This window comes from Rhinolophus sinicus, linkage group LG03 (genome assembly GCF_036562045.2).
Source record: "Rhinolophus sinicus isolate RSC01 linkage group LG03, ASM3656204v1, whole genome shotgun sequence".
Lineage (NCBI taxonomy): Eukaryota > Metazoa > Chordata > Mammalia > Chiroptera > Rhinolophidae > Rhinolophus > Rhinolophus sinicus.
In genome coordinates this window covers 124,623,726-124,638,815 of record NC_133753.1, presented here as the reverse complement: position 1 = coordinate 124,638,815, position 15,090 = coordinate 124,623,726, and the positions used below count along the sequence as shown (strand labels likewise).

At 37.4% G+C, this 15,090-nt stretch overlaps 1 protein-coding gene across 2 annotated transcripts in view; it reads left to right on the top strand.

Moving 5' to 3' along the window:
* The window catches only part of CAMK4 (calcium/calmodulin dependent protein kinase IV), a 209,324-nt gene that overhangs the window by 115,210 nt on the left and 79,024 nt on the right, over positions 1–15,090 (top strand). For both annotated transcript variants that reach the window (XM_074328611.1, XM_074328610.1), the window contains one exon: positions 14,358–14,420. In XM_074328611.1, coding sequence (XP_074184712.1) covers positions 14,358–14,420 — 63 coding nt within the window. The remainder of the gene's footprint in view (positions 1–14,357; positions 14,421–15,090) is intronic.

Sequence of the window (15,090 nt, the reverse complement as noted above, 5' to 3'; positions counted from 1 at the left end):
TCATGGTATTCTAGTGAAGATTCAAATGAGGTAATTTATGCAAGATATTTCTCAGCACCTGTGCAAACATAGAAAACTAACCATGGGCCATTCGTTTTCCAGTTGCTGTCATGTACAGAAGAGAGATGGCTGGGTCAATTTGGGTTAAAGATGTGCACTTACTAAACACTGTACAGCCACGTTTAACCACTCATGGTCATGCTCTAGACGTGCAGGCAAGGTCACCTTTGATCAATGATGGAGAGGAAAATAATAAAGCACTACTTCAGATAGACTTTTTGAGTCCGATTACAGTTTCAGAACACATTAAGGAAAGTAGTTTGCAGATAATAAGCCATGTCAAGTGAAGCGAAACTTCTCCAAGCATTCTGTCAGTTGGAACCTATTGATTTTCATAGGGACTATTAAACCAGATTTCCTGGAATCGGAACAGAGATATTTCTATTCAGTTTGTGACAAGTCTATGTCTACAAGAGAAGAAAGGTAGAGGGGTGGAATGTTAAAATCTTGGCCTGATTGGTATGCTTTACCATTCAAAGAGCCACTTGAAAATCTGCACATTTTGTAGAGAATTAGTTGTTACAATTTGATTTATTTTCTTCTTTGATAGAAATGCTAGTGGAATCTCTCACAATTCAGCTTGCTTATCCATCCTCTCATTATATTGATCTCTCATAGGTATTTCATTACATTTTTTAAATAAACACCATAATTCAGAGGTGGACTGAAGCAAGGGATGAGGGTAGAAAGAGAAAGAGAGAGAGAGAAGGAATGAGAATACAGGCATATGCCTGTGTTCCGTTGCCCAAAACAAAAAACACTTTCCAGTTATACCATCTCCTCAAGTTATCACATTTAACCCTCTAGTACTTTTGTAAGCAGTGGGTCTATGGATCTAAAGTGATCTTCACCCATGATATGGAGTTTATGGAGCACAAAAAGAAGATGTATAAGTAGCCAAAAATAGAGGAAATTTTAGAGAGAGAGCTTATGATACTGTACCCCAGTAGAAGAAAAAGACTAGAAATTTCTCAGAGAGCTGAGTGGGTAAGGCCTTGTAACCAAAGGAGAGGTGCTGGGCAGCAGGAAAGTTGAGAGGAGCCCAAGGTGAGGAGATCACGGCTGGTAACTGGTGCCCAATGGACCACAACAAGGAGAGCTGACAGAGCCAGAGGAACACAGCCTCAAAGCAAACTTAGGACTCATATCTTAGAAAGGGAAAAGCTATAATCTTAGTGTTAACAGGGAAAATATTATAATAAAGTTGTATCTGTATATTTCTTTATGGTACAAAGTTGAATGGTGGTCAAAGCTGCATCCATCCATTCAAACTACAAAGAAGAGAGGAGAGAAAAAGGCTGAAAAAAGATTAAGTCATAGAACTCCAAAACCATTAATTTGCTAAAAGAGAGGAAATGAATGACTATGTGCAGAGGATATTAAGAAGAGATCCAAATAATTTTCAGTATTGAATTAGCTTTCAGCTGTCTTTTTTTTTTTGAAGTAAACACTAAAAAAAAATCACCATATGACACTTCAGTAGTTTTAACAATAAAGAGCATAATGTTAATAAGAATGGAGCCCATATTTAATTATTACACTATGTGTTAGCCCCTGCCACATGTTAATGCAAAGTGCCCATGGCAGTGTGTTTCTTACAAGAATTTTAGAGAAGTGGCATGCCCAAAGTACACAATAGCATGGAGGATTTGAACCTAGGGCTTTTCTGAGAGAGAAAAAGACAAACGGAAGTCAGGAATGATTATGGCCCCGATTTGGGACTGAAACTAGATGTTGCTCATCACTAAGCTGATAAAAGATGAAAAAGCCTTATTGACACAGACACAGAGAAGTTCTAAGTCATACTGTGAAACAAGGGTATGTAATATTCCCTGTGTGCGGAGAATACGAGCAACATATTATTTTTCTGATACTAATAAAACCTAAATTTAATGAGTCTCAGCACACAATGTTCACTAACAAATGAAAGAAGAATAGCTGGGGAGTGTGTGAAAGACAAACTACCTGCATTGCTTGGTGTGAATTTCTGTGTTCTTTCTCTTAATGGGAGATGGGATGCAGTGATGACCCCAGGTATGACTGAGTATATCGAGTTCCAATTTCCTTTCTGCTGTAAGTGCCAATATCACAGGATAAAAAAAGCTGCTCATGCTTATCTCTACCCCAGAAGTCTGAAAGATATGTCAAATGGATGGTTATCTACAATGCCTCACAAACACACACACACACACACACACACACACACACACACACACACACACACACATACTATACCAAGCTCTCACTGGGAGGATTTTTCGTTGAGATTTGGAGATCAGAATAGCCTAGAACCGTCCTTCACATTTGGGTGCTGTGTTAGTTTCCAGATGGGCCATACATAATAAAGCACTATAAGCTGGGAATGATTCCTCTTATTAATAAATCAAAGCAGATCCGAGGTTACCATCTTCATCTTTTAAGTTCTGGTGTGTTTTTATGTATAGGAACATGGGTGTCAAAATTTACCCACCACACTTACATCTGCAAATTCATTTAAAATATTCTGTTTTCTATGACAATTAAAATTTCTCTTAAGACATGTACTACTGGATATCTGGGGTAAAAATGTTTAAAATTGTTAGTCAAAGATATTTTAGTTTTCTCCAGTTTGAGTCTCTAATAGTTTAAAATAGTCCTGGAAAGTATCAAAGAGGAAGCAACGCTGGGACATTAGCATGGAGCATGCGCGTATCTACACAATTACTCATATGTGGAACTTTTTGTTCTTTTTTTTAATTAAAATTTATTGGGGTGACACTGGTTAGTAAAATTACATAGGTTTCAAGTGTACAATTCTGTAATACATCATTTATATATCACATTGTGTGTTTACTACCCAGAATCAGTTCTCCGTTCATCACCATGTATTTGACCCCATTTACCCTCTTCTTCCACATTCCCTACCCCCATACCCTCTGGTAACCACTAAACTATTGTCTGTGTCTATGAGTTTTTGTTTCATTTGTTTGCCTTGTTCCTTTGTTGCTTTCAGTTGTATATCCCACATATCAGTGATGTCATATGTTCTCAACTTTTTCTGTCTGACTTATTTCTCTTAGATAATAATCTCAAGATCCATCCATGTTGTTGCAAATGGCACTATTTTATCTTTTCTGATGGCATAGCAGTATTCCATTGTGTATATGTACCACATCTTCTTTATCCATTCATCTATCAAAAAAACATTATGATTGTTTCCATGTTTTGGCCACCGTAAATAAAGCTGCAGTGAACATCAGCAAACATACATGTTTACAGATAAATGTTTTCATATTTTTGGGTATATACCCAGGAGAGGGATTGCTGGGTCATATGGTAATTCTATTCTTAATTGTTTGAGGCACCTCCACACTGCCTTCAGTAGTGCCTGCACCTGTCTGCATTCCCACCAATATCAAACTAAAAACCTTCGCACAGCAAAAGAAACCATCGACAAAATAAACATGCAACCAACTGAATGGGAAAAGATTTTTGCAAACAATACCTCCAATAAGGGGCTAACATCCATCATACATAATGAACTCATACATCTCAACAACAGAAAAACAAACAATCCAATCCAATTAAAAAATGGGCAGAGGATATGGAACTTTTAAACTCTGAGCTGTTTAATCCAGCAGAGACTAAAGGCCATGCTGATGGGAGTGCACTGAGAATGTACAATTTACTGTAAAGAAAAAGATGTTGGGAAGGACTGAGCTGACACGTTAGTTGCTGATTCTAGAAGCATCTGGTATCTTCAGGAAAGTGAAACTCTGGGGTTCATTCATGTTAAGGTACTTCCTCAGCAAAGGAGTCAAATCCACATTGATTAAGAATACTGCCATGGAGCAAAATCAGTGATGGAATTTTTTTTAAACCTTAAATCATTAAGATCTCTCTTGCCAATTCCAGCCAAAAACATGATTATATTATTTTTGGGGGGTTATTTGAAAGCCTTTTTTTTTTTCCTATAGCCCTTTTCTTTTTTCAAAGAACTTTTTAGCATCCTAGTTGAAGGTCTTACTTATCTTAGAAGAAAACAGCCAAGGAGCTAAAGCTTCTAAGAGTGTCCAGGTTTTCTCCTATTCAAAGCTACCCTCCATAAGAGACTCAACCCCAAGGTGTAATTGATGAAGCTTAAAATGTTAATATTTCTGGGAGTATTTTTTGGTTTTGTTAATTGACAGTTTTACATGGCCATAAGTTTATAACTTATAAATAATCACTTAATTTTATGATGAAAGTGATATCTAAGGATCTCTGAGAGTGTACATTTTTCTGCACCTCACCTCAGATGGTTAGGGAATTGTGCAACTGAGTAATTGTTGTCCAACTGAAATCAATATAAAATGAAAACTAAATTCTGTCATGCTTTCTTGGTAATTTAAAAAGCATTTTAAAAAGTATTGACTTGACAGTGTAAAAATTACAACGGGCACTAAAAAGAAATGATGCAGTTTGTCACATTTCTATTAGAACCTGATGGTCTACAGGGCATGGCTGATACCTAGGTCTGCAGTAACTCAAGTGTAACCTTGGTGGTCCATAGTAATTAATAACAGAAGAAATGGTCTTAAAACCTCCCTGGAACTTAACCAAAGCAGTATAGCTCTTATCCCAGCCTTCAAAAAAGGTGAAGGAAGGATTTACATTTAAATGCCAAAAGGCATCAATTCCCTTTTTGATAACCACCAGGCAAGAGGACTATATTGGATACGGCTTAAGATTTTGATGAAGTTGTCTTTCACTTTCAGAAAAAAGAGAAATAAAATGATATTTCATGTTCATTAGATATTTTTTTTTCTTACTAGGGTTGGAATGCTTTCGTAAATCCCAGTGTTTCTAAGTTTAATTTGTTTCAATTGCAATAAATTTAATGGGAAGACATAGAAAACAGCAAACAGAAGACTAGAAAATGTTTGCCTTACTTTTACAAATTGTTTCAGGAAAGGCACTGATATTACTGGCATCTACCACAGACTGGGAGATTTCACAGATATTTTCATTTAATCTTTGTAACAATCATACGGTGGAGTAGTGATTATTATCCCCATTTTTTGCATGAAGAAATTGAAATAATCCTCAGACAGATAAGTGACTTGATAAAGAACTCCAAATGGTAGAGCCAGGATCCAAATTTCAATTAAAAAAAAAAAGTACAATCCAGATTGTTCATTACCGAGTCATTTATATTAGCAACAAATTGTAAAAATCCTAAGTGTCTAACCATAAGCCTAGCCACTGATGACACGAGGCCATTAGGAAGCTGTTTTACTTTCTGCTTCTGAATATTAAGTATCTTTATAATTTTAGGGTATTTTTAGTGAACATTGTAAGGAACAAAATTCTATTTCCATATTTGAAATTTGTAAAGAAATATGCACAGTTTAAAAAGCTGAAAGGAAATAAACCAAAATGCTAATTATAGTTGTGTTATAATGGTAAATATGTTCCTTATGGTTATTTTTTATATTTCACATTGTTAAAAAATGTGGTTATGGTACTTTTATAAAAAGTTATAATATGTGTTTATCTTCTTCCTGCATTGGCAACATGGACCTGAAAAGAGAATTGAGGAGGCTTACATTATACTCATTTCTTACCACAGCATATCAACTTCTGTTTTGCAAGGATCTGATCCAATTATTGTTGAAGTCACCTCATGGGGAAATAGGGACCCAGCAAGGCTTTTCTCTCGAACTGTCCACGGGGACAAAGCAAAGAATTCACAGTTGCCTCCTTAGAATTCTCAGCTTACCATGGGTCTCACAGCTCCTTCTTTGGGAATGCATTGTACACTCCAATTTTCACTGTTATTATTTTCTAAATTTCATCATTTCGTTCTCATTTAATCTCTTCCGTGGTTGTGTTTGATACAAAACATAGATCAGACAAATTAAATGTAAGGTATGCTGATTGAAGGAGAACAGGACTCGTTTCTGGCTGCTGTGAAAGCTCTATAGCCTCTGATGGGGAGGGAGCAGGCATGGGCAGGGCCTGCTGCAGTGGATCTAGACAGTCAGTAACTCACCTGAGCTGTTATTAGTTACACTTCTTGGAACAGTCCTCATTTGCCTTGGGATATTGCAATTTTAAATAAGTAGTATCTACTTTAAATAAGTAGAGCCTTTGTGGCTCACAGTTTGGAAACCACAAGCTATGATCTGGGTAGGCTCTAAAAGATCTGGGTACTTAGCTCTGGTGCCCATAACTTAACAAAAATGTCATATAGACCTGAAGGGCAGGAGGAAAACTGACTAACCAAGTCTAATCTCATCTAACCAAAGATGTTAAACCAGAGTGTTTTTTTTTTCTTTGAGCCATTTTGTATTCAAACACTAGCTCTGTCCCTCATTCATTCAACAAACTGCTACATACCAGGTGTTGGTAAATAATGCTGAGGATACTGCTGTGTAGATAATGGACAAAACTGTTGTCCATAAAGTTTGTTTATGTTCCAGTGGAAGAATCAATTAATGAACTAGTAATTAAATGATACCATAGACGTTTCCAAATGGTTCATGCTGTGCGTATGTGATTATGTGTGTATAGCTACGTTTGGTGGAGCTATACACACATAATTAGTGAGCTCTCTGAGTGAAGTGAGGTTTAGTGGAAGAGAGGAGCTTGGAGCCTGCTCTGGGAGCCGAATGGCCTGTAGACAGAAAAAAATGGCATCAGATCAAAAGGGTGAAGCCAAGCCATCCTGAGTTTTATGGCTCGTGGTCAGGAGTTTGTATTTATTCTAAGCACAATGGGATAACAACAATGGCATTTAAGTTGGAGAGTGACATGATCTGATTTTTATTTTAAAGATATCACTCTGGCTGCTGTATGCAGAGGGCATGCTTATAAAGGGTAAGAATCAAAGCAGGGAGACCAGTTAGGAAGTATTACAGTACTTCTGCAGCCTTTGAAGTGGAAGAAAAGTCAGATCAGAATGCTGACATGGAATAATCAATTTTGTTTGAAGAAGGGAGTGACCAACTATCCTATCAAATGCTGCTGACAGGATAAGATGCAATCAGAAAAGTAGGTAGCAGTTGGGTTCCAAGTGGCTCTTCCAGAGAGCTCACTAATTTCTTGTATAAGAGCCCTTTTGGAGGAGTGTTTGGACGAAGCCAGCCTGGATTGCCCTGACAAATACATGGGAGGGGAGTGGAGAAAGAATGCGGAGATAACTCTGGAAAGGTTTTCTGTGAAGGGCAGCAGACGTCTGCTTTGGACGCAGGAAGGTGGGGCGGAGGGACTGAGGGGTGAGATCTTTATAAATTTAACAGGTATTAAATCAGGGTTACCCCCATATATTCTTAATACCAGGGAGAGATACAGAGAGGAAAGACAGGAGAACGAAGTATGTAAAGATACAAAGTCCTTTCTACTTGCTATAGTCCTTTCCCTCTGTTAAACCAATCCTGTTTTGTATCAACTTTGTTCAGTGTGTTGTCTCTCCCAGGAATATTTTAAGTCTATTTCATTCACTGTAAAATAAAAGACTGTTCCCTGTGAAAGAATTTCTGTCATCGCGATCAGGAAGGCTTATAGTTTAGAATCTAAGAATAAAGAAGCACAGGTAATCCCCCTTGGAGGATCTGCCCTGTTCTGAATCTACCTAACTTACAGAGATTTCAGGTTCTGAAATGAAAGTGTCTTTCTTTCCAGGTTGAGCTTCTCAGAGCCATTCTTATCTTTCATAAGCTGTTCCAAACTTTGAGCTCCTCCTCCACTGGAAAGCTCTGCTTTTCTCCTTTTTTTGCCCTCCCAATGTCTTATCATCTGCAGGGAGTAGGAGGTGATTTTAACAGAACTATCAAAAAATACTGTTTCACAATTTTCAAAACCAAGCTTATTTGATTGAAATGCTTATTAGAGTTTGTCTTCCCATACTGAACAGAATAAAATTGCTGTTACACTAGTCAGTGTTGCATGTAAAATACTGGTCTCCCAGCAGTTGACATCTCCTGCCTGTCCCACCCCATCATGTCCAATGCTCATCACTGCCTCCTCCTCTGAAACTTTTCTGTGTACTTGCCCCTTCCATTGGGTCCAAACCCACACTGAAGGATCTGGGAGAAGGACATTCAAGACAATCAAGTACAAAGTGGAAAGACCCAGAAGTGAAAATGATCTTGGCTTCTTCAAAAATCATCTAGATGATCAGTAAGATGGAGCAAAAGGGGACAAATAGTTGAAGTACGATGGATGTTCTTAGCGTCTTTCTGAACCCGCTTCCCTCTAGTCTTCCCCACTTCAGTAAACAGCAATTTTAATCTTCTATTTCACAGGCCGAAGAACTAGTAGTCAACCTACACACTTCTCTTTCTCTTGCATCCCATAGCCAGCCATCTTCAAATACCATTGGCTCTTCCTTAAAAATATCCGTTCACTTCTCCCTCTTTTATCACTACCACCTGGGCCCAAACCTCTTACCCAGATAACTGCCATAGCCCCTGACTGAGTCTCCCCTGCTTTTACTCTCCCCATCATCCTCATCCCTACAAGATTCAGAGTACCCTTTTCAAACTTAGCTAAGTTCATGTCATTCCTCTCTCAAAACCTTCCAATTGTGTCTGAACTCTCTTATACTAAAATACCAACTCCTTACCACGCTCAACAAGGCTCTTCCTGACCCAACTTCTGGTCCTGTAACAAGTCTCTGTCTACTTTCCGCCTCTGTCACTTTGCTATGGCTGAACTGGTCTCCTTGCTGTCACTCGATCATTCCAAGCCCCACTCATCACCCGAGGGCCTTTGTAGTTGCTTTTTCTGTCTGGAACACTCCTTCCTCAGATCCAAGTGGCTGTGTTACATGTTTCTTTATCAGTGCGATGTTTCCCGACTCTCCCTCTCAAATAGCACCCTCATCACCTTATCTCCCTTCCTTTGAGTATTTTTTTTTTCTTTAGTACTTATCAACTCTGGATCCTTATTTATTTGTTCATTTTCTGTCTTTGCTAGAACATAAGCTTTTTAGGGCATAAATTTCATAGGAAGTTTATTTATTTTGTTCACTGTCATATCCTCATGCCCAGAATAGCATCTTTATATAACAGATGCTAAAAAATATTTGTGGAATAAATGGATGAAGTTAATTGGACACAGATTGTATATAGATTGATACATTGGGTAATGAGAAGATTGTGTTCTCTCTGATTATTTATACCTTCTCAGTGAATTAGAAGCAAGGAGAGTAAAGAGAGAAAGTAGTATTAGAGATTTGAAGGAGAAAGTGTAAAACTTTCTATTATAGAGTGAGGGAGAAAGTGTAAAACTTTCTATTATAGAGTGAAATTTGCACTCATAAATTAAATATGGGACGAGTTAATATGATTGTGTGTTTTCTTCCAACCACTTCAGTTCAGGCACAGCTATGGAGTAAGAGAAGAGAGGACTTAACCAAATTAAGGGTTTTGCCTGGCAAATATAACAGAGGAAGATAAGAGCAAGGAAGCTGGGGGAATGTACAGAGCATTGCTTAGTATAATGGACCATTGACCATGGAATTTAAGCTATGTGAGAGCTAAACAGATAAACAGGTAGAAAGCAGAGAATGTGATATTAGAAATCAATACTTTTGAAGGGGTACCACTGATAGCAATGATAAGGCCTGGGATGTGACCAATGGGGGCAGGGTGGGAGGGGGATGGGTTACTAAGGAGGACTGGAGGAAGAGATTGTTGGAATTGAGGAAATGGTAAAGAAACACGAGGCAAGGATATTGAGGAATTGTCCACATGAAAGTTCAAGTTGTTAAGAGTGATGATAGGATCTGTGGTTGAGATAAAGTTGCTAAAATATTTGGCATAGGAAGAGTGAAAAGGAGATAGGAAGATGACTACAAGGAGAGGCTGCAGGTTGTGTTGGCTGATGGCAGACCTTTCAAAGCAGCCGGAATTTTGGTAGGAGAAAGGAGGAGAAATGATTTGGATGTAGCAGTGAAGAGCTAGAAGGACACCTCCATCTAGGCCCTCTGGATGTTTTCTACTGAGACAAAAACAAGTCACCACTTGAGAAGACTATGAAAAAAGATAGATAGACTTAAGATGCCTAGGTTCCTGTTAGATCAAGAAGATAAAGGGAATGATTAGACTTAGCTAAAATTCTGTAGTTATTGGCGATACCAGCCTCATGTAGGAAAACCTCAATGTTTTTTATGTATCCCACATTTGATTTCTGCATGTTCAAATAGCAGTTCAAATCCTTGTAGGTTAAAACTGTCATTCTTGAATTTAACAAAGCTCCAGTTGTCAAGTCTTTTCACCAAGCATGTTAGTGACAGCATGTACTTGTTGATACAACAGAAAATAGGATGCTAAACTAAGCAGAAGCTACGCAGAAGGAAATGCTTATGAAAATTTAAAGACATTTGTCTATTTATCTATGAATAGTTTGTCGTTTGCCTTTTTCCACACAGTATTTGAGGAGCACCCTTCTATACTTTGCATCATGCTGTATGGTCACTGTTAAAACTAAAAGTGAGCCTAAGAAGCAGAGAAAGAATAGAGAGACAAAACAAGACTTCTGATTCCCAAAGCCTGCAAAGAAAATAAGATGAGGCTGTGCATTTTATGTGGAAATACTGCTGTACTTGACTGAATCATAGAAATAGAGCAGTAGTCTCTATTCACATAGGTCACTTGAAATTGCTAAGAGTATTTGAAGTTCCAGAGTCTGGATCTAGGCCACATCTAAGATAGTCAAGTGGCTCAAGTCTGATGGAAATCTGCTGTAATATCCCCTCTCCTTTTTTCCAGTTCATTCACCACCTCTGACTCCTCTATCATTTCCACAGTGCAAAACCTAGTATTCCTTTTCTTTCCTTAAGTCCTTATTACTTTCTCCTTCACATATTTTTCAGTCGTTCTTCCTTTCTTTTCCTCAGTGTTCTCAGCCCCAGCATAGGAGTATATGTATTTTTTAAATTGGGGGAAATATAGTTATTTTTTACAGAAAATATTATTTATGATAAAATGTGTTGGGTTTATTGTTGTTATGTTTTAAATTAATAAATACTTTTTTAAAATTCTGTTTTAATCTCAGATACAGTAAATGTGTAGAGCTGTTTGGAATTCTCAATAATTTGAAGAGTATTAAGGGCTTCTAAACTCCAAAAGTTTGAGAAACGCTACTCCAGAAAATTTAACAGCACGTATACTCTTCTTACAGGCATGAGAAACAAACAAGACCATGGAGACTATTACCATGAGGTTAGATATGTACATGTGGAAAGAGAGTGTCTCTTTTCCCTTTGAAATATAAGACTGAAGAATATGGGACTGGGGCTTCTGGTGGCCACGTTTCCTGCCATTTAGAAAGGAGAGGGGGTGAGGCTGAGGGAGAGGGACACACTCTGGTTTGAATCAGAACCCCTGGATTTAGCCTTGTCTTAAAATCGATTCACTCTGACTTCCCAGTTATATTTGCTAATAAATTACCTTTCGGCTTTTGCGAGTGGGAGCTGGGTGTTACTCGTGACTGAAAAAGTTTTGATCAATATGTCGCTTGGCTCGTGCTGTGATTTAGTGTCTGGGACAGGCTGATGAGGCAGCTTCCAAAGATTTTGAGTCCTAAAGCATTTGTGTGTATCAAGATGTGTGTCTTCCTTTATTCTTTCACTGTTCAAGGCCCAGAGCCTATCAATTCGATATGCAGTCACTGGGTTACTTCTTAACCAACTTGTTTTTCTTTGTTCACAGTGAATTCTCTCTTTTGTGTAACTGCTTCATAACAGTTTTTCAGGTATTAAAATGCTCTGATCATATCTTCATCCCTTCTTCTTAGCCAAAATTTATAACTGGTGCTACATTTTTATAATGGATACTTAATATTTTCAGAAGTATGCTGAGTTGCACAGACTAGCATTCATTCAACATAAGTAGAATACATTTTTATTTTGCAGTATTGTGAATTGATTTTCATAGTTTAATTTTCTTCGACAGAAGTATGTTAAAACACCCTGAGCCTTCTAATTGACCATATGAATGACCAAAACTTTTATTATAGTTTAAGAGCCCTTAGCATGGCCCTATGGCTCTTTATTGTTTTATTATGTACAGTGCTGAGACAGAAAGCTCTTGAAAAATATCTTATTAGAATGGGAACACTTTAACAATTTCCTGTAAACACTTTTTTCTTATATAAACTAAAGACATTTATTAATGGTGACTGCTATCTTTAAGTGAGGTACCCTAGGCTCTGGCAAAATTATATCTGCCAGAAAAAAATATGAAATACACTTATATATTGCAACCAGGCAAAAGAACATATAAAGTTTATAAAATTCTCTTGAATATTCCTTCTTTATTTGCAAAGAAGACGTCCTTGTTGGTTAATATTTTCATTAGAGAATAAAAATTAAATGAATAAACGTTGTTTGTCATCATCTTGAAAGTTGTGTTTGGTTATCACCACTGAAATATGATTGGATTTTTCTTCAGGCCCACTCTTTGTTCCTTAGGGGATGTAACTAAAACTGCAGAATTAATTCTCTATTTGAAGCCAGCTCTTGGTTATGCTCACAGAGGTTGGCTGTGAATTGCACATAAACCTCTGCATATTTATTTCTGAAATCATGTGAGTTCTGCCAATCAGAGGGTCCTGGACAGAACAGATGGCAGAGACCACAGTAAGAGTGGAGGTATTATCTATACATTGCTTTGATGGATTTTGTTGGGGGAGGAAGACACTAAAACCTTTCTATCTAGTATAAGACTGAAACTCCAGTTCACTGTGATTAAAGGAGTATTCATTGGCTCAGAGAGGGGAAGAACTCCTAATTTTGGAATATCCTAAAGTAAATGGCTACTGTTTCAAACATAGAGATCAAATGGCAAACCAACTAGGATTTTTTTAAATGTCAAGCAACAGAAACTAAATCTGGATAATTTAAGTAGAAAAAGAAAGGCCATGGGAGGGGGTGAGGGGAGGGGGAGGGGGGATTATTGGAGCAACGATAATTGATTATTGGAGCAACATTTCTAGGGCGGACTCTGATTGGGATGACCTGGATCTTGTGGATATCTGTATAGCTAGGGAACTAAGTACTCTGAATGATTAGGCTGGGCTATATTCCCACTACTGTGTGAGAAAGGCAGGTGAAGTGATTGACAGCTCCAATGGGTTTGGGACAGAGCTCCATAAAACAAAGGAAGAGACTACAAATTTGTACTTTCTAATCCCTTCAGCTTCTCTCCCATTCCCCAAACTCCTTGCCATCTAGCAACCATCAGTTTGTTCTCTGTACTTACGAGTCTGTTTTGTTTGCTCGTTTATTCTGTTCTTTAGATTCCACATATAAGTCAGATAATGTTGTATTTGTCTTTCTCAGTCTAACTTATTTCACTTAGTATAATATTCTCTAGGTCTATCCATATTGTTACAAATGGTAAGATTTCATTCTTTTTTTAGCAGAGTATTACGCTATTGTATAAATGTATTACAATTTCTTATCCAATCATCTATTGATAAGCATTTTGGTTATTTGAATATCTTAGCTATTGTGAATAGTGCTGCAGTAAACATAGGGGTGCATATATTTTTTTGAATTAGTGTTTTGGATTTCTTTGGATATATATCCAGGAATAAAATTCCTGGGTCACAGGTAGTTCTCAAATTGGTAGTCACAAGATAGTCATGGGAGTCTGAAATACAGTATGGGGAATATAATCAATAATGTTGTAAAGATTATGTAGGGTGCCAGGTGGCTACTGGACTTATTGGGGGGATCACTTCATAGATTGTATAGATGCCTGACCACTGCACTGTACACTTGAAACTGAAGTAGAATAATATTGAATATATATGGTATTCAATATATATGGTATTCGATATGGTATTGTAACAGCTATATATGATGTCAGAGGGGTAGTAGACTTGCGGGAATTATCACTTTGTGATGGGTGTAAATGTCTAATCATTATGCTGTTGTGTACACCTGAAACTAATATTGAAAAAAATAAAATTAAAGAAGAAAAAAAAGAAAGGAAGAAAAAGGAAGAGGAATATGTTGAGATGAACTTGTGCCTTAGTGGTGATAGCAATGACTTTAGATAGGAAAAGGGCCATACTAGGGGTCTGACAAGTTGTGACCCATATTTGTAACTAGTTCTACTTTGTGTATAAAGCAGAGAGGAAAGACATGCAACTGAAAAAAAGGGGAGGAATGAAGGAGACACAAGCAAAAAGCTTAGGAATGAACCTCTGCTAATTACCTGATTCACCCAGTTGGTTATTGCTGTTTCTGATTCTCTGCTATAATTAAGACATTTCTAAGTTGGGAGTTTCTTTCAGTTTCTCTCTTTCATTTTGCCTTTTAGGTGGACAAAAAAATTGTAAGAACTGAGATAGGAGTTCTTCTTCGCCTCTCACATCCAAACATTGTAAGTGATTTTTTACATACTCTTTCAAATAATCTCCAAAGTTATTTTTGGTTTTTACTATCCATGCTGATATGAAAAGGGATTCTTCCATCACCAATAAGCAGCCAGTGACCAACCAGGCTTTTGTCCTCATCTGATCAAATTTTTCAATTATTTTCCTCCATAAATCTTAAATACAATACCCCTTAAAAGAGTTTCAAAGTGAACAGATCAGCAATATATACCATCTTTATTTTGATGCATAAAAGGATAGCTAAATTTTGGATAGTTCTGTTTCACTCTAATAAAACTGGCTTTTTTCCTTCTGTGTGCCTGTCTTATGAATATGCCATTGCTGAAAACGCCTGTGAAGAAAATGCATTGCTTTCCAAAGTCATTTCCATCTCCTTCGAGAGAGTATCTGCTCTCTCGAAGCAGAAACAATGTGAAGATTCAAATAAATGATGTAGTTGATTGGGGAAAATAAAATTGTCCTCAGAACCTCTGCTCTAGGCTATGTCCAGACAAAAGCACTGAGGAGAAGTTCTGGGGAAAAGCTTTCTTGAACCAGTGAAGTGAAAAGAACAAAATCATTTTCCAGGCCATAACTTCTTTTTATGAATTGAGCCAACTACTTAAAGAAAATATTTTACTCATTTCTCTGAGAAACATATGATGTCCGGAAGGATGA